This window comes from Oenanthe melanoleuca, chromosome Z (assembly GCF_029582105.1).
Source record: "Oenanthe melanoleuca isolate GR-GAL-2019-014 chromosome Z, OMel1.0, whole genome shotgun sequence".
Classification (NCBI taxonomy): domain Eukaryota; kingdom Metazoa; phylum Chordata; class Aves; order Passeriformes; family Muscicapidae; genus Oenanthe; species Oenanthe melanoleuca.
This window is the reverse complement of record NC_079362.1, coordinates 12,325,639-12,349,796: the sequence shown is the minus strand read 5'-3', so window position 1 is coordinate 12,349,796 and position 24,158 is coordinate 12,325,639. Positions and strand designations below refer to the sequence as shown.

At 40.4% G+C, this 24,158-nt stretch overlaps 1 protein-coding gene across 7 annotated transcripts in view; it reads left to right on the top strand.

The window, feature by feature from the left end:
• ST8SIA4 (ST8 alpha-N-acetyl-neuraminide alpha-2,8-sialyltransferase 4) overlaps positions 1 to 22,160 on the top strand; it is a 91,966-nt gene extending 69,806 nt beyond the window's left edge. For 2 of the 7 annotated variants that reach the window (XM_056514833.1, XM_056514834.1), the window contains exons 5-7: positions 5,647 to 5,898; positions 7,599 to 7,672; positions 8,531 to 22,160. In XM_056514833.1, the coding sequence (XP_056370808.1) occupies positions 5,647 to 5,898; positions 7,599 to 7,672; positions 8,531 to 8,595 (391 nt within the window). In that variant the 3' untranslated portion in view covers positions 8,596 to 22,160. The remainder of the gene's footprint in view (positions 1 to 5,646; positions 5,899 to 7,598; positions 7,673 to 8,530) is intronic. The other 5 variants (XR_008842644.1, XR_008842647.1, XR_008842646.1 and 2 more) reach the window with 5 other exon arrangements.
• The last annotated feature ends 1,998 nt before the right edge of the window (positions 22,161 to 24,158 follow it).

The window sequence follows — 24,158 nt, the reverse complement described above, 5'->3', positions numbered from 1 at the left end:
ATGCCTTCAAGATAGATTTCTTGCTCAGAGCTGAGTTCAAGTAACTAAATTCCCCATAGAAATTTGGGAGATACAGACATTCATAAATGTGTTCACAGAAACCAGCACAGTGACCACCAAAATCCTTAATATTTCTATCAGGAAACTCTGAAGAGATGGATGTGTTTAAATTCTCTCGTAAAAGAGACGGAGTGTCTCTTCTCTCTCTGTGCATGTGTATGCATGTGTATGCATGTATGCATATACTCTGTAGGAGTCCAAGAGCCTACTGAAATAAATATCGAGTATGTACCACGTATCTGTGCCACAACTCCAAAAAGGGAGAAATATTTGAGAAAGAAGAACCACAGTATTAAAAATATCTAATATTAAATCAGCTGAGAGAAGGTAAGAGACTGTTGTGTTCTTCATGGCTATTATCCATTGAACTGTCATTTAAACAGAAGTAACCATGAGAATAGACCTTATGGGTTCTTTGCTCTTGAAAGAACTTGTGAACAGCTATATTCACATTCAGAATATCAATCCTCCTTTATTTGCAATCGTCTTGTCTCTTCCTTTCTTGTGTAAATCAAGAATTATAATCTTTCTGTACTATAAAATAAACAGTCTGATTTCATGCACATCAAGTTCAAGCCTAGCAGCATAAAACAAGCACTCAATTTTATAATCCCAAAGCTTCCTCTCAGTTTCTATGGATTCTGCTTTGTTTATATCGTCATACTGCAATCAAGGAGTAGCAGTACTTACCTGAATTATAAATCAGACTTATTCAGTGTAGTCAGCTGTAACAGCTTATCTATATTTCTGTAATCAAGAAATTCTATTATCATTGCTTTGTGGAGGCTAACTGGTGCTCTTCTCACTGTTCTTTGCAAGAACAAAGAATGCAAACATAAAATTTTGAATAAACTTTAAAGAGGTATTTGTTAACTTTCTCTTCTTACTTTCTAATCATCTATTTTTAATTTTTGGTTTTTCACTTATTTAGACATTTGCAGTCCAAAGACTCCAGTTTAATATGGAAAAACTCTGTTTTGGAGAACATATATCTTACACATTACTGTTTCATTTCAAATCCATTAAACCATAGTATATTTTTCTAAATCACCTCATAACTCCATTAACTAAGATACAGAGATCATCAATTTGGTTAGTTATATATTTTCCCCTTTGTCTTTATTTAATCTTTTAAATATTTATATACTATGTTATTACACATTTCAATCTTTGTCTCAGCCTTACTAGTTAGACCAGCTTCATGAGATCAAATTCTGCATAAAAAATTATATCAGCCATGTGCATTCCTGGGAAGAATTTCCTCAGCTGTTTGAACTATTTTTTTGTACCTTAGCTGCTTAATCACTCCATCAGATCATACTGACTTCTTCAGATCATATTGTCTTCTCCAAAAATAGATTCAATTCTAAAATCCTAATTCCCTTTCCTGGATTCTTAAGAGAGCAAAAAAAAGAAAAAGTGCCTGCTGAGAACACATACAAGGTGTGTTGAATTCCAGCTCCGCTCAATATTAAATTAATAAGCCATCTCAGGCTAGTTGTGAATTGAATCAGGAATTTAAAATACTTATTTTAGAATTAATTTAAATTTAATATAATTAAAGGGAAATATGCACATAGTAGCAAATATGGCATCTGGTGCAGATGGGTTCTGAAATAAAGAAAGTTGCTAAGGCAGATAAAGATTTCAGCTAAACCTTTATAGCTAGATAGGGAGAAGAAGGAGTTTAGAGTATTCAAGAAGAAGTTTGTTATTTATTAAATAGAAAGGGCTTAGTGTGGATATGTAGAATTGTTGTATAAGTAATTTCCAGAGATTTTTTGTGACTGCTGTTATAAAATAGAAAGAACCATATGCAAGGAGAAAAGGCAGTGTTTGAGATTAAGGGAATGTAAAAAAATGTGTTTAACGAATTCTGTACTCAGGGAACCTTGTTAGTCTTTAGACGATGACAGTACTTTCAGCACTAAATATAGCATAATTCAGATGGAAGTTTCTAGCCTCTTTCTAAATTTAAACACAGTAAAGGACTCATAAGGAATGCTCACTTGAGAACAAATGAGAAGAAAGAGCAATTTATCAAAAGTTTTTATGTAATATCCTTACTATCTGTAAGGTTCAGGATACATGTGAACTTATTTGTTTTAGAGGAACAGAAATCAAATGTCATTTTGCTTTTCCAATAAAATGTATGAAATGGAAAGCAGCATTGTAAGATGCCTTACAATCTTTTCATAAGTCATTGGTTTCAAATAATATGAAATAAAGAAACAGATAGGTCATCTTCTCCCAAGCTTGAATTTTTTTCAGAACCAGAAGTAATACTTAGGTTCTGAAGACTGAACTCAGAAACATAATTTCAGTTTAGGCAGTCAGCAGCTTTTCAAATGTTGTTCTGAATATGTGAGCCTTTATTCTGCCATTAATGTCTCGTCAGCACAAGCCCATAAAACCTTTCTCTGTATTTCTGCACTTAGATTCTTATATACGTCAGAAAACAGCTACTGCCAAATGCAGATCAAAGTTACGCACCTTTTGGGAGAGATGAGCAGTGTGGCCATGTAGGGAATTTCGCCCCTCTACTTCACTCTGGTGAGACCTAGCCTAGGGTATTGGAAGGCATCCCAGACTATGATGGAAAGTCTGCAATTAGGCGATCTGTAGCACCCTTTCAACCCTGCTATTCTATATGATCCCGAGGAAAAGCCTTGTAAATAGCAAATCCTGGGGGGAAAAAAAACGAAATAATAATTAGTGTTAACAAAAGGATGTCAATTTCTGCACAAGGCTTAAACAAGTCCACTCTAAAAAACAGAACAGTTAAAACAATGGTGGATAAATGCCAAGCTGATTACGTTTTAGTGAGAAGTGTAACTACAATATGATATTTGTTGCAACATGATATTAAGGTGGTTATGTTTCTACTGATGTATTTTCCTTTTTGTGTGTTCCGTGGTTTTTATCTTTCCAAAAATAAAGGAAGACTTGCAAGCTAAAATAAATATATTCTTTATATTCATGGGCCAAATGAGCAGTGCTTGCTGCACCCTGATTTATACCATCTGAGGAAGCAATCCAGAATTTCCTCATTTGTTGGTGATTTCCTAGAGGTTCAGCCCGAGTCTAAGCATTTCTACTTGTAATCATAGAATCACAATTTATCCCTAAATGCTCTGAACTACTGTTAACCAGCAAGCTTCTCTTAAAATTGTGGTCTAGGTCTGTAGCCAGCCTCTATATTGGTTGCTTGATGAGAAATATATGAAGGCTTCCAAATTATGAATGCTAAAATTAACAGTTTCTTGTTTTACTATTCTTAGATACTAATGTATTTTATTAAAAGCAAAGGGTAGGTTTTTTATGATTTGCGGGTTAACATGAAGTAAGTTTTGCATACTTCCACTTCCTCATTTTAGAAAGAGTTTGGCATAAAAGGCAAATAAAATTTTCAAAAGCAAGTAAAACCAATAGGTGGGATATAGGTAGTGACATTGAGAAAACTTCTTTTTTTAAGATGCTGTATATTTCTCTGCAGGTTTTTCCTCTCTAGATATTTCCCTATGGAGCCTCCACAAAATGTACCCTGATACTGTCAATTTTTGTACATTCCATCTCATTTTGACATCAGCTAGTTGTATTTCCTAACTTTTTATTTTTGTGTTGAAACACATCATTCTACCACAATTAAGTTACACATGTCCTTTGTAGAAAAGAAAAAGTGTAATTCCTTCACTTACTGAACTCCACTAAAGTAAAAGTGTGTTTGTTTTTTCCTGACAGCATCAGGAGACACTCTCAGAGAAAGGTGCACTTTCCATTAAGGGAATTGAAATGCCATTAATTTTGGCATGTGCTGATCCTTGTTCTTTTGCTCACTCTCTAAGTGTCAGCCTGAGACTATTTAGTAAAATTCTCACAAGCATAGTCACATTCCAAGGAGTCTGTCTATTTTTAGTCAGGGTAATAGGCAGTCACACAAGGACTTTGTTGTTGTTTCAATCCACATTCTGTTCCTAAATGTAATTTGTGAACAACTGATACAGGGACTCAGACCAGTGGGGATACTGAAACCTTTATTGCCAGAAACAACCTCTTCAAGACACAGTACTTTTTTACTTGGTATTTTTCACTGAACAACCTATCACAAATTCCAACATTAGCAACACATCTTAGTGTCCTTTTATGGGGGAGATCACACACTGCCCACTCCTCAGGCAAGCTGCCTGAGTCTGCCATGGCATTCTGCAGGTATTCCCACAGCCTGTATTATTGTATCTTTTCTCCCTCTACAGTAATAAATATATTTCTAGGTTCTGTTTCCTGTAATTCTACTCAGAGTCATGACACTAGTATAAAAAAAGGCTATTCCAGTCTGAACTGGATCACAAGGATGCCTTGTCTCACTTTCCCCATGGGGCAATAAGGGTTGAAGCCACTGGCAAGCACACTGGAGTCTTTACCTATCTCTGTTCTCTCTATCAAGCATTTCGGTAACAATTTAATCATAGTTCCTGAGGCAGGGTGGAACCTGTCCATGAGCCTATAAACTTGCCAGACTTCAAAAGTTCTAACATCAGCAGTCAGTAAGAAGCATTTCAATCCAAAAAGTCAAGCAGAGATAGGAGGTCATATTCTCAGCTGGATGTGACTGTCCTTTCTTTTATTCTCTGTGCCTAAATCTTATTTACATAAATGAGTTTGGGGATAGATTTTTATATTTAGTATTTTTCCATCTGCCATTCTCTTGCTAAGTTTTAGCAGTTTATCTCCCTTACCTTTTTTTCAAATTATACTATATTTGATAGTTAATTTATAAGAGTTTCAAATAACCAACCAACTTTTCACTAAGTAATTCTTAACCATATTACTTACCCGTTTCCTGCTGATCTTCTAAGCCCTTATATATGGATAAATTCCCAAAGGAGCAGCAGTCCCAGGTATGCTGCTTTTCTCTCTGGATCAAAAGCCAGAAAAAAGAAAGAAAAGCTGTAAAGCGCAACACTTTGGCATTTTGGCATCTTCAGACATATTCTTAAAGGGATTTTGATATGTGCTTGCTCTTTGGGAAGACTGATTTGGCAACCACATCAATCAATTATTCTAAGTACCAAGCCAGTAGTAAAGACATGCTTTCTCTCCCCATATTCTTGAATGACAAGGGATTGGTTCTGATGCCACTGAGATATAGAAAAAGACAACTAAGAAATGCTTGCTGACATGACAGGCACTCCAAAACAGACTGGCCACCAACTCCTGCTGGTGTCTTACTGTGAAGGCCACCATAGGGGATTGCAGGGAAAAGAAACTACAGGAATAGGAAGAAACCTGAACCCTGGATTGCAATGTGTTATTATGACACTGCCAAACCTCTTGATAATTCTCCTGCTCCCTCTGTTTAGCCAAGAGCTACCCTGGTAATCTTTAGGCAGAGGACCTCTGTCTGCTGTAATAGAACTGCTCTAACTGCTCTGGATAGAGTAGACACATTACTGGGCTATCTTGCAAAACATCTTCCTTTTCATTATATTTTGCAGAATGCCATGGAGGTTTGTATTCCCTATTCCCCAGATTTTTTGTCACACATCATTTCTATTAATAACTTATCTTTCTTGTTCATTTTTCCAGGGATTTTACTGCTATGATTGTTATTTTCCTCCCTGACTCATTCTTCTTAGCTGTTGATCAGAAAATCTTCTGGGTTTGCCTTCAATATTTGCGGGAACAAAGGATTTCTGGACAGCAAATCAATATGATTATGCAAAAGCAAATTTATTGTTTACTTTTAACCCTACTAATACATTCTAAAACTACTATTCATGCAATCACACATTTTTTGATTGGTGTATCTTGTTCATGTGCCCTGCGTGAGCCTTGCAGGTAAGATGATTGGTTACCCCACCCACCTTTATCTTGGGTCTTCTAATCTTGGTATTCTGTTTTTCAGCTTCTTCTCTTCCAGTTTAGCACAATTTATGTTTCAGTAGAGTTGAAGAGTTCCAGGAAGTTTGCTAGACTGCAGAAAACCACCTAAAAAATGGCTCATCAAGTGCACCTGTTATAAACATTGGTTTAAACTAAGAAATATGTAAAAAAACAGCTAAGTGTGTAGAAAAACAGCTAAATATGTAGAAAAACAGCTAAATATAGTTTGGCTGGTGCACTTGATACAGATTATGGCCTAGACTGTTGAGATACATTGCTACAAATATTAGAACTGTCTAGTTTAGCACTCTTTTTCCAATAAAGAGATATTTTGACTTCAGTTGTGTTCTGTTCATTGTCACATTGTAAGTTTCAGTACTTCCAGAAGGAACTTTCATCCTTCATGCTCCTTTAGTTGAGAGTTGATGTTCCAAATCTCACTTCTCCTCCATGCCAACATCCAATTAAAAGTAAAAAATGCATTTTCCTGCTGGACTATAGTAATAACTAAAACGAAATCTCCCAACGTGTTATTTATTTTTAAGGAATTATTTCTTGTTTCTATGTACTGAAGAGGTTTACTGCATGTTGTTTCTGTTGTCATGATATTTCAGGATCAGAATTTTCTAGAGTAGTTGTTATAAATGAAAACTTTGGTATTTGTGAATGTCCAGCTTCAATTTTCATGTGAGAATTTACAGATATTGGGTTGATTCTTTCGACATCTGCATCACCATTATGTGGTTTTATTCAATTTTTGATGTTACTGAAGAAGATTTGCCTATGTATAAAATGCTTTAGGAAGATCTAAAGAGCATGGTTTTCAGTATGAGATTTCAGAGGGCTTGTACTTAGGGAGTAAAAATTGCTGAGAAAGCAGGATTTGAACTGGTATTTCAAAAGAGTTGTAATTATAATAGATGATATAGGGCCTTCAGCTCTGAACACTCAGACTTCAATCATGAAAAGAGCTCTTCTTGAGTACCCCAGAACAGATAAAGGCCTTATATTTGCGGGAAAATCTAAATGGGATATTCTTGAATGCGTGATTCACCTAGGCTTAAGAGAACATGTTTCCATTCACCATCTCTGAGAGTCTGGCTTGAAGAAGTTATAAACATTCAAGTTCTGATGCTGTGGTGCTACAGAAAGAAAGCAGTGTCATTTGCTTTATGCAATTTCATGTGATTTATATGTGGTATTTTGTCTATTTAGTCCTCAGCATAGTAATCATTAGCCAACAGCTTCCTCAAGTGTGTTAACCAAAGTGCTTTTCAACCACCAAGTATATGTTTTCTATATGGGATATGCTTTAAGTAGTAACTTGAGATATGTCATTCCTGAAGCATTGTCCAGTGTAGTGGTATGTCATTTCCCAAGCAAGCTCCAATATCATAAAAAAAAATCATCACATCATCACAGGCAAAGTAATTTACTTTCTCTACAATGCTTCAGAGATGCAAAGCCATAGAAAAAATGGATGGCAAATAATATGTTAGATGGTTGGATTCTTTGTGGACTAAAGAGTTATTTTTCAGATAATATTGCTGCAGTTAAAGAAAAAGTTATCTAATTTTTTTCTTTCTTTTCTTTCTTTCTTTCTTTCTTTCTTTCTTTCTTTTTTTTTTTTTTTTTTTTTTTTTTTTTGGAAACAGACATGAAAATTTCTTTAGCTTGCAGAAGAACAGGAGAAAGAGATGTGTTTTCAGAAAGAATATTTTCTCAAGAGGTATGTGGAGCATTGGGAGGTGCATGTAGAAATCCACAGTTTATTTAAGGTATTTTAAACAACCTGCATTCATTCTAATTGTTGATTACAAAATTACAGGATGAACCATTTGTTATTTATTTGACATTTGTTCTACAACACTTAAATACATGCAAAGGATCTTCCCATTTCTCTCCTCCTGAATTAAAATACTGTGAGATGGTTTGGGCATCAAATTTCCCTCCAGAGTGAAACATCTAAGCCATGTCTTTATCATTTACACCGATGGCTCACTTCTCTTTTACAAAAACAGTAAAGATGTAAGAGGAAACCCCTACTTTTTGCAAAGTAGCTTAGTGCTTACTGGTGAATACATGATGAGTATTACATTCTCTGGATACATTAATCTAAAAAACTACTGGACCCCAAGTTCCACTGAAGATGGTGATTTTCTTTTTCCTGTGGAAAATGTGGGATTTGGGGATTCTGAGAATGCAACCATGCAAACAGTTGTCAGTTTCACATTCCTGTTATTAATTAGACATAACTGGCTTGCCATTTTCTTAATCTTTCACCCACACATATGCACACACACATGCACACATATGTTTTTCTCTTCCTGCCTCTTCCACCAATTATTGCTAACAGCTTTCCCAAGTGAATATGACACAGTACTTGATAGACAAATCTGGCAACTTCTTATTTTATAAACATTTCCTCTATTCCACAGGAGTCAATCTGTATTTGAATCACTGTTCATTCCTTAATCTCTCTACAAATAAATACTTGCCACCAAACCCAAGTTTTTAGAAATTAATTTTGTGTTTTTGTTTGCAGAGCTTTCTAGTAAATTGCAATTTTGCCTTTTTTCCCTTCTAGTTGCAAAGCAGTGGCAAGGGATACTAACAGGTTATTTCAACTTTCCTGATCCCATGATGGAATGATTGCTAAAAACCCACTTTGATCCCAGGCCTGTGAGGGATTTCTAACTGTTCTCACTTTCAAAGGTTAGTAAGGTCAAAGTTTCCTTGCTTTCCAAGGTTAATTATGTATTAATACTCAGAGTAAAAGAAGGCCCAAAAACTCTTCCTTGATTAACATGGAGCAGTAAGTGGTATCTCATGTATTAACAAGTAGGTGTAAAGTGATTTAAATAACATGAAATCCAATGCAAAATGAAAATAACTGCTGAGATAGGATGGGCAAAAAATCAGACTGCAGTTTTTACAATATATGGAAATATTTCACAGCATTTTTTCAGGCAAGATCCATACCAAATGCTTTTCTTGTTTTTTTGTGAACTGATTTATTTGAATAAAATTTGAGATAAAGCATTGAAATAATTTGAGGGACAAAACCGATTTTTTTTCATGCGATATTTGGAAAGAATGGGACAGAAAAGGAAATTCAGAAACATAAGGCTAATAAAGTGATAGGAATTCAACAGTTTTATATGAGGACAGCTGGTCATAAAATTCTAGCAGTTTCTGGCCTTTTCCATACTGCAGATCAGTCTGTGAAAGTTGATGCTCCAAGGGAAACAGGGTAACTGAAAGAAAATTATTCATTATTGAGCAATATTGCTTAAGAGGACAACTCAGACCACTAATTCTAGTCACACTGAGGGAAAAGTCTGGCACAGTCACCAAGACTGAGAGTTATCTGCCAAGATACTGCTGCTAAAAAAACACACAGGAAAGATTTTTATTCAAAACTGGTATCTGAGATTCATGTCTGTATTCCAGAGAAGGAAGAAGAAAGCCTACACAGTAAAGAGTTATCTTCACAACTGAGAACTTACAGATGTAGTTTTTGTAGTACCAACTGCTAGGATAAATGCCTGGAAACAACTCTTATGAAATTCTGAAGCTTGTTAAATTCAGTAATAAAGACTTCTACATAATACTATGAATCCTTTCATTCTCTGAAATCTTGCTATTCCTTTATAAGAAAAACAAAATTAAAAGCTCCTGTAAGTTCAAAGCAGAAAAAACTATTTCTATATGTCTAATTATCATGGAATTGTTTGTCTTCATAGTTTTGCAAGTGTGTGTACAGAGGACACTGAATTTCTAGAAGATAAGCACCTAGATTTGCTTTTCCACATCTGAATGTTAAGGGAAGGAAGCTGAAATATTCCTGGTGATATCAATCATAGAAGCATAGAATGCTAGGTTGGAAGGGAACCTCAAGGATGGTCTAGTCCAGCACTCCTCTTAATATTCTATCTTAAAATTTTACAGTGTTGCAGTAATCAACCACTTCTCGGGGGATATACAATGTCTGACTGTTCTAATTGTGAAAAATATTCCTCTTATGTCTAATTGAAATTTCCCTAAGAGTGACTTGCACTTATTATGCCTTGTGTTTTCCATGTGACTCCACATAAAAAAGAGTTTCCTCTTTCTTTGCAGTCATCTTTTAAATACTGAAATACAGTCTTCTCTAAGCCTTTTTTACTCAAAGGTAAGCAAACTGGAGGTTCTCTCAAGCCTCTTGAGCTACCTCAGCTCAACCCAGCTCTCTTCTCGGCCTAGCCCTTTGATCATGTCTGTGGCCCTTCTTTGGACCTTTTCCAGCCTGTCCACATCTTTTGGTATAGTGGGGACTAGAACTGAGCACAGTATTCCATCTGTGGCTTGACCAGAAAGATGCCTTTTTTATCTCTGGTGGTCATGCTCTTGTTGATGCCCAGCATCCCATTGGTTTCCTTTCCTGCATGATCATAGAGTTCGCTCATATGAGCTTGTTGCCCACCAGATCCTTTCCACAGCCAGGTAGATCCCAGCCTGTTCTGCACTCCTGGGTTATATTTTTCCAGGTGCAATACCTCACACTTGTCTGGTTACGCTGCTCATTCAGCCTATCCAGGTCTTCTTGCAGGGTGGCTCCCTGCCAAAGTGTCCACTTCACCACTCAGTTTGGTATTATTGGCAAACTTTATAATGTTACACTTGATCCCAACTTTCAGGTCACTTAGGAAGATACTAAGCAAGAAAAGATGACGATATTAAAAATTATTATATATATGAAGATATTATGAAGATATATAAAAATATGCAAAAGTGAATTTTGCTATCACAGTTCTTGCATCTTGGAGGTGGTGAAAGAATGAAATATTGCTGCTGTGAAACAATGAAATATTGCAAAACCTTATTATAGAGACACCTATTCAAGAAAAACTACGAAAATTTACATATATTTGAGCATCCTTCAGTTCTGACACAAACACACGGATTTCGCTGTGAGTATTTATTCCGGGCTTAGCTTCATGTAAGTAAAACAAGTTCTCAGGTTCTTCTCAGTCTTGAATGTTTGGTTGGAAAGAGATGAGGTGAGAAAACTACTTTCCACACCTCAGACAGAGCTAAAAGCACAGAAAGAGAGCCAAGGCTCCTGGGGTGTGGATGATCTGCCACATCGCTGCAAGCTAGGGATTAGGGGTCCCTGAAATAAACACAGGAAGAGGCAATTCTATGTGAGACAATGCATCACTCTGTGGGAGATCCCTGCACTGTCAGAAGTCAGCACAGACTGCGCAGTTCTTGCAGGGTCCCAGACTTGTACCTTTTAGACAGTGTAAGATATCACACTTAGCTCTCTCACTGAAGCCCTAGTACCTGCTTAATACCAGGCAATGAGAAGAAGGCTTAGTGGATATTAACGTGTCATGGATCAGAGAACAGGGTATAGAGACCCTATAAATAACTATCGTCTCTTTGTGACTGCAGCTTATCAGCAAACTGCTGGCAGTTGGTTGTATGGTGGGGCCTCTTCGGCCCAGGTCACTTGTTCCTCTTCATCAGCAAGATCAAAATCTTCACCTTTTGGCCAGTTTGTAATTATCTCCAAAATCCCAGGGCGATTCGGGTTGCCAATACGGGCGCACTGCGTGATGAGGGCAGTCCACTTGCTCCATGTGGCATCGGTGGCATGGTAGGTAGAGGGAACCTTTCCTTTGAACATCCACCCCAGCACTGGCAGTCAGGGTGCCAGGAGAAGTGGTGCTTCCGTGCCAATCACCTCTGAAGCAGCTTGAACTCCTTCACAGGTAGCTAAGATTTCCTTCTCTGTGGGAGTGTAATTGACTTCGGACCCTCTGTAACTTCGGCTCCAGAATCCCAGAGGTCAGCCTCGAGTCTCACCAGGCACCTTCTGCTAAAGGCTCCAGGACAGACCAGGTTCCCAGCTGCAGAGTAAAGCACATTCTTTACCTGTGGTCCCATCCTGACTGAGCCAAGGGCCACTGCATGAGCGATCTGCTTGATCTGCTTGATCTTCAGGGCGAAGGCTTCCTGCTGTTCAGGGCCTCAGTGGAAATCGTTCTTCTTGTGGGTAACCAGGTAAAGAGGGCTAAAAATCTGGCTGTACTCAGGGATGTGCATTCTCCAAAAGCCTATGGTACCTAGGAAAGCTTGTGTTTCCTTCTTCTTCATTGGTAGAGACATTGCAGTGATCTTATTGATGACCTCAGTGGGGATCTGGCGCCGTCCATCTTGCCACTTCACTCCCAGGAACTGGATCTCGCGGGCAGGTCGTTTGACTTTGCTCCTTTTAAGGCAAAACCAGCTCCCAGCACTATCTGGATGATCTTCTCTCCTTTCTCAAATACCTCCATTGCCGTGTTCCCCTATACAATGATGTCATTGTTGTACTGCAAATGTTCTGGAGCCTCATCCTTTTCCAATGCAACCTGGATCAGGCCATGGCAGATGGTGGGGCTGTGTTGGGGAGGGAATAGGGCTATGTTTCCACCCTTGGGGCAGTCAGTTCCAGGTGTACTGCATGCCTCTCCAGGTGAAAGCAAACTGAGGCCTGCATTCTGCTGCCAGAGGAATGGAGAAAAACGCATTGACAATGTCAATGGTGGCATACCACCTTGCTGCCTTGGACTCCACCTCGTACTGCAGCTCCAGCATGTCCGGCGTGGCAGCGCTCAGCGGTGGAGTCACTTCATTCAAGGCACGATAGTCCACAGTCAATCTCCATTCTCCATCAGACCTGCGCACAGGACAGATGGGGCTGTTGAAGGGTGAGTGGGCTTTGCTGACCACCCCTTGGCTCTCCAGTTCTCGGATCATCTTGTGGATGGGGATCACAGCATCTCGATTTGTCCGATACTGCCAGCGGTGCACTGTCAAGGTGGCAATTGGTAGCTGTTGCTCTGTCACCTTCAGGAGTCCCACTGCAGATGGGTTTTCTGACAGTCCAGGCAAGGTGTTCAACTGCTTAATAGTCTCTGCCACTACAGAAGCTATTCCAAAAGCCCACCTGAACCCCTTTGGGTCTTTGTAGTAGCCATTCCTGAGGAAGTTGATGCCTAGAATACGTGGAGCTTTTGGGCTGTTACAATTGGATGTTTGTACCAGCCCTTCCCTATCAGGCTGACCTCAGCTTCCAGCAAGTCAATTCCTGTGAACCCCCTGTCACCCCAACAATAGAAACAGGTTCTTTCCCCATCGTTCTGATGGTATTATGGTACACTGTGAACCACTAACCACTAACACTCTATGCTTCTGTGGCTCTGATGTGCCAGGCCATGGGATCTACACCATCCAATAGATCCTGTCATCCCATGCCTCTCCCTGGCTAGAGGCAGGGCCCCTCTAGCCCTGGTTATTATTTCTTTCCTGGGCATACATACTAGAGCTACCTTAAAGTGAGTCTGACAGATTATGTTCCCTTCTGTAATATCCTACACCTTGGTAATGGGAGGTCGAGGCTACCTTCACTTTAGTAGAATTCCCTTGATTAGTGCTTCCCTCCCTGAGTTGATGCACCCGTGCTGCCAGGACAGAAGTGGATTTCTCATCCCATTTTTCCATGTCTTCCCATGGTCATGCAGAATGAACCACAGGTCAGCTCGTGAGGTGTACCTCTCTCCCTGGCTGTGGGGTGTTACACTCTAAATTTGGGGCCTATGACTCATACTGGTGCTGCATTGATCTTCCTCATCTGCTCCCTCAGTCCTCTCATCTCATCTTTAAACTCCTCCTTGAGTTCCTTAACCACAGCAGAGACATGAGTCTGCATTGGGCCATTGACCACACTTCCAAAATTTCTGAGCTTGTTTGCAACAGAACCCACTGCCTCTCAGTGGTTATCAGCATTAATCATTGCAATAAAAGTGGTATATTGAGATGGCCCCAGGTTTGCTAGATTATACAACATCTGCCCTGTTGTGCACCTGACCTTGTCAGGGTCATTGTCATGCTATCCATCCTCCCAAAGAGTACCTCCAATACTGCCACTTCTCTCTGTTGCTGGATCCCTTCCTCAAGGGTCTTCCAGCACATTGTACGGTGGTGCTCCTGCATTCTCTCTCTGTGGACAAACCTCCCTCTCACACTCATTAAAAGCTCTTCCCAGAGGGAAAGGGGGCCTGGCTCCCTTACAAATACCTGATCCACACCTGAGTCCTTGGTCAAGGGTCCCAAATTCCTTGCCTCAGTACCATCCAGTTGTACATCTGTTCCCATAATGTCCCAGACCCAAAATAACCAAGTTGTAAAAGCCTCACGACCCTGTCATACAATGTTTTTTCACAGATTACAGAGACTTTCGTATGAGAGGGACTCGGTAACGATCTCAACCTCTGTCTCCCTTGCTGGTTGCAAGGGCCCTCCTTTCTAATCCTTATTATCTAGGTGCTTTGTTTTCATCTTAGATTTTCTAGTTTCTACAGAGCCGACTGCTGCTGGCTGTGACTGCCTCTGCGGTTAAGCTGGAACTTGGACAGATGTAACATCTCTGGGTTTCACTGCAGCACCATCAGACTCTCCCTCTTTAGGGCAGAGGGAGGGTTCCTCACTAGCTGGGGAAACGTACTGCTTTAGCATCTAGCGCATCTTCTCCTCCATTACCCCCATCCAATCTGGGTAGTTTATTTATGAGGTGGGCTGTGGGGCAGGGTCAGACTCTGGGGAAGCATTGCCATTTCCTTGGGTAGATATCAGGTTTGTTATCCAAGCCAACATCCTCTTATCTATGAATGCTAAACAGAACAGGCATATCAGCAATACCAGCCAGTGTATATCATTAGCATTCAGAGGAGATTTGAACCCTTCAAAAACTGGTGGGATAGACCCAAAAAACTGGGTGAAGGGTTGGGAGGAAATTTTCCCTGGTGTCATTTCTTCACAGTAGGTGCCATTATTAAAGTAACCCTAAAAACATACAGTTAGTGTCTTATAGCCCTGAATCCATGTATCTGGCTTCCAAAGGAAGTTAAAAATTCATTAATTCCTCACCTTATTAACCCATAAAGCAAACTGGATAACAGGCATAGTAGCCATAGTTATAGGGCCCATGTTTAGATAAGGGACTGCAAATGGGAAAAATATAAGCACGACCACGTGGCACTCGAACCAGGGTAAGCTGGACGCACATGATGCCACCTAATGAGGTTTCTATATCCAGCTCACAAAAATTAGGTTATTAAAGAACTGTTATCCCTTTTATCTCTCGATGCCCTCAAGCCGCACTTTGGGTGCCAAAATCTTTCCTGGTTTAGAGGATAGGTGTCTGCCAAGAAAGGCAGAAGCTTCTCTTTTAAATGAAGAATGTAACCCCCTCCCTCCAGATTATTATAATTTTGAAATTAAGGGACTCTCAGGCAAAAATATGGGAATAAAAAATAACCGTTCCTTACTAGGAAAATTATTACAGAAATACAATATTACAAAGAACAATCCCAAAACCACTGACAGAATCAAAATACAGCCTGACACCCTGTCAGTCAGTGTTGGTAGCAGTCCGATTCAATGGTGGCTACAGTCCTCCTGCAGTGGCAGGTGTGGTTTAATTGAAGCAGCGGTCCTGTAAATGAGTGGAGTTTTCCTCTGAAAGTCCAGGGATGATGTGGAAAGGCCCAGCTTTCCTCTGGAATCCAGTAGAAAGATGGAATTTTGCTGTCCAAAATCTCAGTTTTTTATCTGTGTAGGAAAGGCTTGTCTCCTCCCCCTAATTGGAGCATCTCCCAGTGGGATGATGTAATTTTATCAGTCATACAGTGGGACTTAATGGCTAATTAGCGGATGTTGTCCTCCTGGAGGGAGGATGGGTTGTGGAAAAGATAAAAAATGATTGCCCCACCTAGTTTTAAAGATGGCCCATTAGCAGATAATATGTGCCATGGAGACAAGGGTCTCTACCCCACCCGGCTTAAACAGATGGTGATAGAATACACAATTCTGGCCATATCAACCCAACACACCCCCAAACCAAAATTCCAAGCTAGGTGCACTTGCTTTCTGATTATTCTCTTTTTGACATAACATGTGGAGCCCGATGGGCCAGTATGAACAGAATTAGCCACTCTCCCTTGGAGAGAGGGCTCTTAGGCATCCACTTTTTTGATATTATGAAAACGAACTCCTCCCATAATGCCTGCCTGCTCTATGCAAAATAATTTTATCCTATTGGTTCTTCCCCCTTTGTTCCTCCCCTGTACCCTCTGTAAACTGGGCTGATGCTCTACCCCTCCCCTGAGCTTCCCTATATAAACCCCTATCCCCCAACCTTTGTCAGAGTTTCTCATCCCTGGCCCCCTTTGAGGAGGAGACCAATAAACCTGCTCTTCGGAACCCCACACGTGGCTCACGTCCCTTCCTTCAGTGGTCGCCGATCTCTAAAAGAGATAAATCACTTTCACCCGGAAGCGAGGACGTTGCCTGTGCCACCAGGATGTCTTTCAAGACGCTTCTGTGGAAGGTCGCGGCACATCAACACCTCCCTGCCGTGACAATAACATATAACTATATATTCTCAGTCTACAAGTCTATTGTTTATAACATATGTTAGCCCTTTACTCAGCATGTGCAAAGAAAAGTCTGTGTTTCTGTGTGGCAAGTAGAAAATGCACTTAGCTTCTCTATGTGTTGAAGTTCTAGAATAAGCAGTGGTTGTCTGGAGAGTATTCATAAATACCTTACTATAGTATTTTAAAGTCAGGGTAATTAATCTCATCAAATATTTACAGAGTAAATTTATACCCTTGATTTATATATGTTTGGTGTATTTGGCTGCCTACTTCTTTGATGCCCTTCTTTTCTGTTGTTTTGTAAATCAGTCACTAACCAGTGAATCATTGAGCTATTAACAAAGTCAGTGTCAAGGTAAGTATGATACAGAAGCAATGCTATTTCATAACACTGCAATGTATAATGCAGTCAGGTGAAAAGAAAAAAGGAAATTTATAGGACACTGTACAATGCACTGAAATCAAAATGTCCCCATTTACTGTGGAAAAGAATGGAAAAGCAAAATACTTCTTGAATGTCTGAGTCTGTGTCTATAAAAACTGGAGTGAAACTATAGTACTCATTCATTCCTACTTCAAACCAATACTGACTGCACATAATTCATCTTTCAGCTATTCCCAGGAAAAACAAACTTTTCAGAAAAAAAGATATTTTCATACTTTGAAATATAATGACCAAATTAATAGCTTGTCACTGTGCAAAATACTGGGCCTGTACCAATTTACACAAAAAGGTCTTTAAAATGCAAAATGCACCTGCTCAAGTGCTTTTGACTTCAATCCACATGTTGACAGATAAGGTGCATGCTGTTCAAGGGTGACTGATTTTACAAACACACAGAAAGTATTTTAAATATTGAAATGATCTTGGTTATGCAGAACATTACTTTAATTGTTCCACAAGAAGAGCTCAGCTATCCAGCTCCTGGGAGATTGGGAGAATTACAGTGAAACATTTCAGTGACTGTTTTTCGCTGCTTTTAAACACATGAGCAGTACCAAGGAAATGGATTGTAGATAAAACTAAAGAACATCTGCCAGGCAATCATCTCAGTGTGATCACTTACATACTTAGCAGCAAAGCCTTTGCAGGAACGTTTTCACCAAGTTGTCTTTCAACCAATCTGTCTTCAACTTCTGTCTTGGCAAATCCCAATATTAAATCTGTGTGCATGTGCTTATCAGACAAGCATCTCATGTAATCATCTTCACATAACACCAGCATTACTAATCTTTCATAGAGCACTGTATATAGTTCTTTTATTTTCTAAATAAAGTTGACTTTAAAATTTTTGATTAATTATTAAAAACTACTTTTGCTAGGTCTTTTAGCCATTTCCCTAGTTAAATTGTACATTGGGCAAAATGAAACCCAACAAAAACCAAGTCCTAAAATAAAATAAAATAAAATAAAATAAAATAAAATAAAATAAAATAAAATAAAACAAAATGGAACAATGAGGTGCATGGATAGACTTTAGAACTATAATAATTGTGGTACAAAATATGTTGTAAGATTCAAAACAACTTAAATTTTGTTGCCTCTCCACTAATTGTGGCCTTTGTGATTGTATAGAATAGCATGTATACCAAAACAGACATTGCATTTTCAGCAGCACAAACAATAAGATACAATGCAAATGGAAAAACCAAAGTTTCTCAATTACCTTGCTAAATCTGCATAAACCCATTTAAAACCTCAGCATGAGCTTAGGTATTGTATACATCCTGTGCTGATCTTCTGCAAATCTGTTATTTATATTCAATTAAACCTTATCTTATTGTCCCCTGAAATATTTTTATTAATTCATACTTTTAAATAAATAACTTATTTGTATCTATTTTGCCCTCTATGATGAGTGAAATTTAAACTTATTTCTGTACATGAGTACACACATTTCTGCTTGTTCCTGGCAGTGACCATTAAAACCACACAGAAGCTATCCTAACAATCTGAATGTATTATTTCAAAATGTTGGGGGTTGGGTTTTTGTCCCCGTGTAAAGAATTTTTCCCATTATCATGCTAACGGAGCCTGCTGGGTTACACCCAGGATCTTATAACGACTCTAGACACGGGGGTAGGTGGGAGCGGGCTTCTGGGAGGGGCTACTCGTGTTTCCAGCGAGTTCGGAGGAGGGACCCCCCATCTGCAGCACGCGGCCAGAACACAGGAGAGGCAGACCCTCTGCAATCACCTGTTCTGCATCTGCCCTGCTCCAGCCTCCTACCTCTGAGGATACAGCTGACCACCGCAAACCAAACAGTGAGTGCGGAGCTGCTCTCCAGCCTGCTCCCACCTGAGACCAGCGCTCTATCCCCCGCCCTCGCTCCCGCCTGCTCTCGCAGCTGTGCCGGCCCTGCCATGTATTACATTACCAGGACTGAGTGCAGACAGAGTGTGTCTGCAGCTAAAGAAAGGACTGGAACTGAGTTATCTGTCCTGTTTTGTTGGTAATTTTAATAACTGCTCTTGTTTCTGCTTGTACAGTTAGATATATATTAGTGAAAGAGCTGTTACACCGACCCCCTTATCTCTGCCTTAGAGTCCTTGATTCAAAAATTATAATACTTGGAGGGAGCAGAATTGAATTCTCTATTTCAAAGAAAAGCTTCTGCCTTTGTTGGCAGACACCTGTCCTTCAAACCAGGACACAAAATTTACAGCCTAAAAATTTTGAAACCTTACTTTAGAAAAACAAATCAGGGATAAAATTTACTTTAAAAAATTAATTGTCTTGATTTTAATATCCACGCAAATGGAGCAAAAATTGTCTGAGAAACTGAAATAGCTAATCTGAGATTCACATTCTTGGAAATGGACGTTTAGAAAAAGAGATAAAATGAAATCTTTCATTCCTACTTCAGATTTTTCCTCAGTTCACCTCCTCAGTAAAGCTATTGAAGATCTTTTTAGCTGACGACTGAGGAACTACTTAACAGCATGTTGTTGTCTAACTAAAAGAGCCATTGATGATTTAGATGGATGCTGTACTTTTAGTGTGCAGAAAGTTATTGTTTTCTGGTGGTGATTGGAAGATAGAATAAAGCATCCTCCAAATATCCAGCAAAAGTTAGCAGATGTTTAAAGGCTAAAGAAATTAAAACCTCTTTTCAAGGAGTCCAGTACAATAAAGAACCATTTACTTGTTTGACCGCATGACTAGGACACTTCAGTGCTAAAACATACCAGACTTGTTTATGTTAGAGTATATGACATGCTTCTGTGAAACCACCCATGGCATGAAACTACATGTAAAAATTCCTCCTCCTGGGCTTTTTGAGATTCATTCTTGCATTTAATTGGAAAACGTGATTTGTGACACTCCGTTAAATGAAGTTTTATAAATTAGATATTTAGCTAGTATAATTAAGCATTATTCAGAAGGTCTAAAAAACCGGTTACCCAAGACCTTTTAAAACTGTCAAAAACAATATAATTTAAAATGCACTGTCTTCCAGCTGCTGTTGTAAATGTAATAGTCACACAGTTTATAGAAGTATGTTATTATTACTCAATAATTTAAGAGACAAAATCAAAGTTAAAATCTGACATTTAAAATGTAGCTTGAACAGGTACAAAGAATTAAAATTATGACACCAGCCTATAAATGAATAATGCAAAGAATTGGTAATATATGAGACTAGTATAAGAAAAAAGTGTTCAATTTGACCTCATTGTTGAAAACAATCGTGGACAGGTACCTAATAAGTTATGTCTGTTCTGTATTAGTAGAAATACATTCAGATCATAACACCTAAGTTATTAAAATGCCATATAAATTCTCAGCAGTTATTCAGCTAACAAAAAAATACCATAGGTTTCTCAGTTGAGATGGACACAACACGACACTCTGCAGTTCATGCAGCAACAGCAAATTTTATTGAGTGCAGTTCCTTTTCATATGGTTTTCAGAAACCCACACAGTTGATCCTGATTGGCTGAGTTTGGTTACCACCCAGTTCACTGGCCAATGGCTGCCTGCCATCCCTGCTCATCAGGAGTTGGCTGGCGTTGTTGAATTTAAATTGATTTTAAATCTCCCAGGTGTTCAATGCCTTTGTTCTAGGGATGTTTACTCCTTTTCCCTAAAAGCATAGACCGGTCAAGTTATAATCAGGATTATCTATGACTGTGAGGCCTCCAGGCCATCTGTTAGCCACCATAGATAGGATTATTTGAGTTATTTTCATTTTATTATAGCTTTTCTTTTGTGTCCTATTAGACTCCAAAACCTGAAGATCAAGCTGATGCACATCAAGAGGTGGACAGTCCTCAAGGAAATATGCTTCCTGGAAAGGTTGCGTCACTGAACTTGGTCATCTGTCTGGAAAGGTTTTGGGGACATCAAAACATGGAAATACATGGTCTTTGGATAAGTATGAGCATTGTTGAGTTAGTGACTTATGGTAAGGAACTTAGGTTAAAACTGAAAAAGGGAAAAAAATGTGTTTCATAGACTTTTTCTGTATTTAGTTAGCAGAATAAGCCTATATTTAAGTCCGCTTCAGATACCTTCCAGGTTTGAAATTCTTTGCTATTAGGAGAGATTGCACCTGGTCCTGGATACAGGCTTTATCTGTGCATATGAAGGATACAGTAATAGAATCACAGAACACTTTGAGCTGGAGGATACTTGAACGTTCATCTTGTTCACTGACCTGTCCTGGACAAGGACATATTTCTCTATATCAGGTTTTTTATCCATTTCTAAACTTGAACACCTCCACTGTTGTGACATCAGCAACTTCTGGTGGAAAACTGTTCCAATGTCTCACCATCCTCCTTGTAAAAAATTGTTCCTTAAATCAAATCTAAATGTATCCTCTTTTAACTTAAAATCATTGTACTCTCACTACAGGCCTTGGTAAAAAGTGTGGCTCTTTCTTATAAGTCAATTTCTCAATTATTGGAAGGTGCAATAAATTTGCCCCAAGTCTCCTCCAGGCTGCACAATACCAGCTCTCAGTCTCTCTTCACAGGAGAGGTGTTTTTGCCCTCTGACCATTTTTGTGGTTCCAGTCTGAACCCACTTTGTAATAAGTCCATGTCCTTCCTGTGCTGGGCCCCAGGGCTGGAGGCAGCTCTGCAGGTGGGGTCTCACCAGAGTAGGGCAGAGGGGCAGAATCCCCTCCCTTCCCTGCTGCTCACAGGGCTCTGGATGCAGCCCAGGACATACTTGGCTGTCTGGGCTTGGAGTGCCCATGGCTGGCTCATGTCCAGCTCTCACCTTCAGCAGCCCCAAGTCCTTCTAGGCAGAGCTGCTCTTGATCTGTTCATCCCCAGCCTGGGCTGGCATCAAGGATTGCCCTGACCCAGGTGCAGCGCCAGCACCTGGCCTTGTTAAACATCAGGAGATTCCCATGGGCCACTTCTCAAGCTTATCCAAGTACCTCTCAATGGCATCCCATCCTTCAGGACTGTCAACTGCACCACTCAGCTTGGTGTTGTCTGAGAACTTGGTGAGGGTGCGCTCGATCCCTTTGTCTATGTCATTAATGAAGATATTAAATAGCATGGTTCCTGAGTCTTGAGGGACACCATTCATTACTGCTAGTAGTTCAAGTTGGAATTGAACCACTGACTGTAACTCTTTGGACAAGGCTGTCTAGACTATGTCTCACCTGTCTCTCTGTTGGAGGTTAGGATTTTTTCCTTTTTTACTTTCTCTCATGGAATTTCATTCCATTTGTTGCTAAGAGACAATAACTACCAATACAGAACAAAAGATGTGGCTAGGAGGAGGAAGAGGGGTGTCCAAGTTTAGGACAAAACTGGGGGAAAGCCTCCAAAGGAGCCCCCCAGAATAAACCCCCCTCACAATTCCTCCCCCCCACTGGGCTCGGAGAGAATTTTACTCGGGGGGAAAAGTGGAAAAAACTTGTTTATTAACAAACACAAGAAAAAACACTTCCCAGCAACAGGAAAGTACAATCCCAGATGACAAAAGAAATGTTTTCACCGAAGTGAGAGACGGTCGCTGCTGGGAAGGGCTCATCCTACAATCAGTTCTCCCTGTGGTACACACCGTATTGTTCCATCTTCCTGCATTATCCACCACGTGCATCCTGGTCCTTGAGCAAAGACAATCCCACGAATGGGTTTGCCTGTACTCGAGGCAGGATTAACCCATACTGCCTTTCCTAACAAACCTCTGACATGGGCCATTGGGACTTTATCTCCATCCACTGTATTAAGGGAGTCAGACTGGGCAGGACCTGCTCGGTTGATGGAACCTCTGGTGTTAACTAACCAAGTAGCCTTTGCTAGATGTTGTTCCCAGTTTTTAAATGACCCCCCACCCAATGCCTTCAAGGTGGTTTTCAGTAATCCATTGTACCTTTCCACTTTACCTGCAGCTGGTGCATGGTAAGGGATGTGGTACACCCACTCAATACCATGTTCTCTAGCCCAGGTGTTAATGAGATTGTTATTAAAATGAGTCCCATTGTCTGACTCGATTCTCTCAGGGGTGCCATGCCTCCGCAGGACCTGCTTTTCCAGGCCCAGGATGGTGTTGCAGGCTGTAGCATGAGACACTGGGTACGTCTCTAACCATCCAGTTGTGGCTTCCACCATGGTCAGCACGTAGCGCTTGCCCTGGCGGGTCTGAGGCAGTGTGATGTAGTCAATCTGCCAGGCCTCTCCATACTTATACTTGGACCACCGCCCCCCATACCAGAGGGGCTTCACCCGCTTCGCCTGCTTGATGGCAGCGCACGTCTCACAGTCGTGGATAACCTGAGAGATGCTGTCCATGGTTAGATCCACCCCTCGGTCTCGTGCCCACTTATAGGTGGCATCTCTGCCCTGATGACCCGAGGCATCATGGGCCCATCGAGCTAGGAACAATTCTCCCTTGTGTTCCCAATCTAAGTCTATCTTCGACACCCCTATCCTTGCAGCTTGATCTACTTGCTGATTATATTGCTGCTTCTCATTGGCTCTCTTTCTGGGGACATGGGCATCTACATGGCGAACTTTCACAGGTAGTTTCTCTAATCGAGTAGCGATGTCTTTCCACTCTTCAGCAGCCCAAGTTGGTTTTCCTCTGCGCTGCCAGTTCGTCTCTTTCCATTTCTTCAACCATCCCCACAGAGCATTGGCTACCACCCAGGAATCGGTGTATAAATAGAGTTTCGGCCATTTCTCTCTCTCTGTGATGTTAAGGGCCAGTTGGACAGCTTTGAGTTCGGCGATTTGACTGGATCCACCCTCTCCTTCAGTGGCCTCTGCAACCCGTCATGTGGGGCTCCATACAGCCGCTTTCCATCTCCGGTTCATCCCCACGACGCGACAGGAGCCATCAGTGAATAGAGCATAGCGTGTTTCCTCTGCCGGTAGCTCGTTGTATGGTGGAGCTTCTTCAGCCCGTGTCACTGGTTCTTCTTCTTCATCCGCGACACCGAAACTTTCACCTTCGGGCCAGTTTGTAATTATTTCCAGAATCCCAGGACGATTTAGTTTCCCGATTCTGGCACGCTGAGTGATGAGGGCTATCCACTTGCTCCACGTGGCACTGGTGGCATGGTGGGTTGAGGGAACCTTTCCACTGAACATCCACCCCAGCACCGGTAGTCGGGGTGCCAGGAGAAGCTGTGCTTCCGTACCAATGACTTCAGAGGCGGCTTGGACTCCCTCATAGGCGGCCAAAATTTCCTTCTCCGTTGGGGTGTAATTGCCTTCAGACCCTCTGTAACTTCTGCTCCAAAATCCCAGGGGTCGGCCTCGGGTCTCACCAGGCAC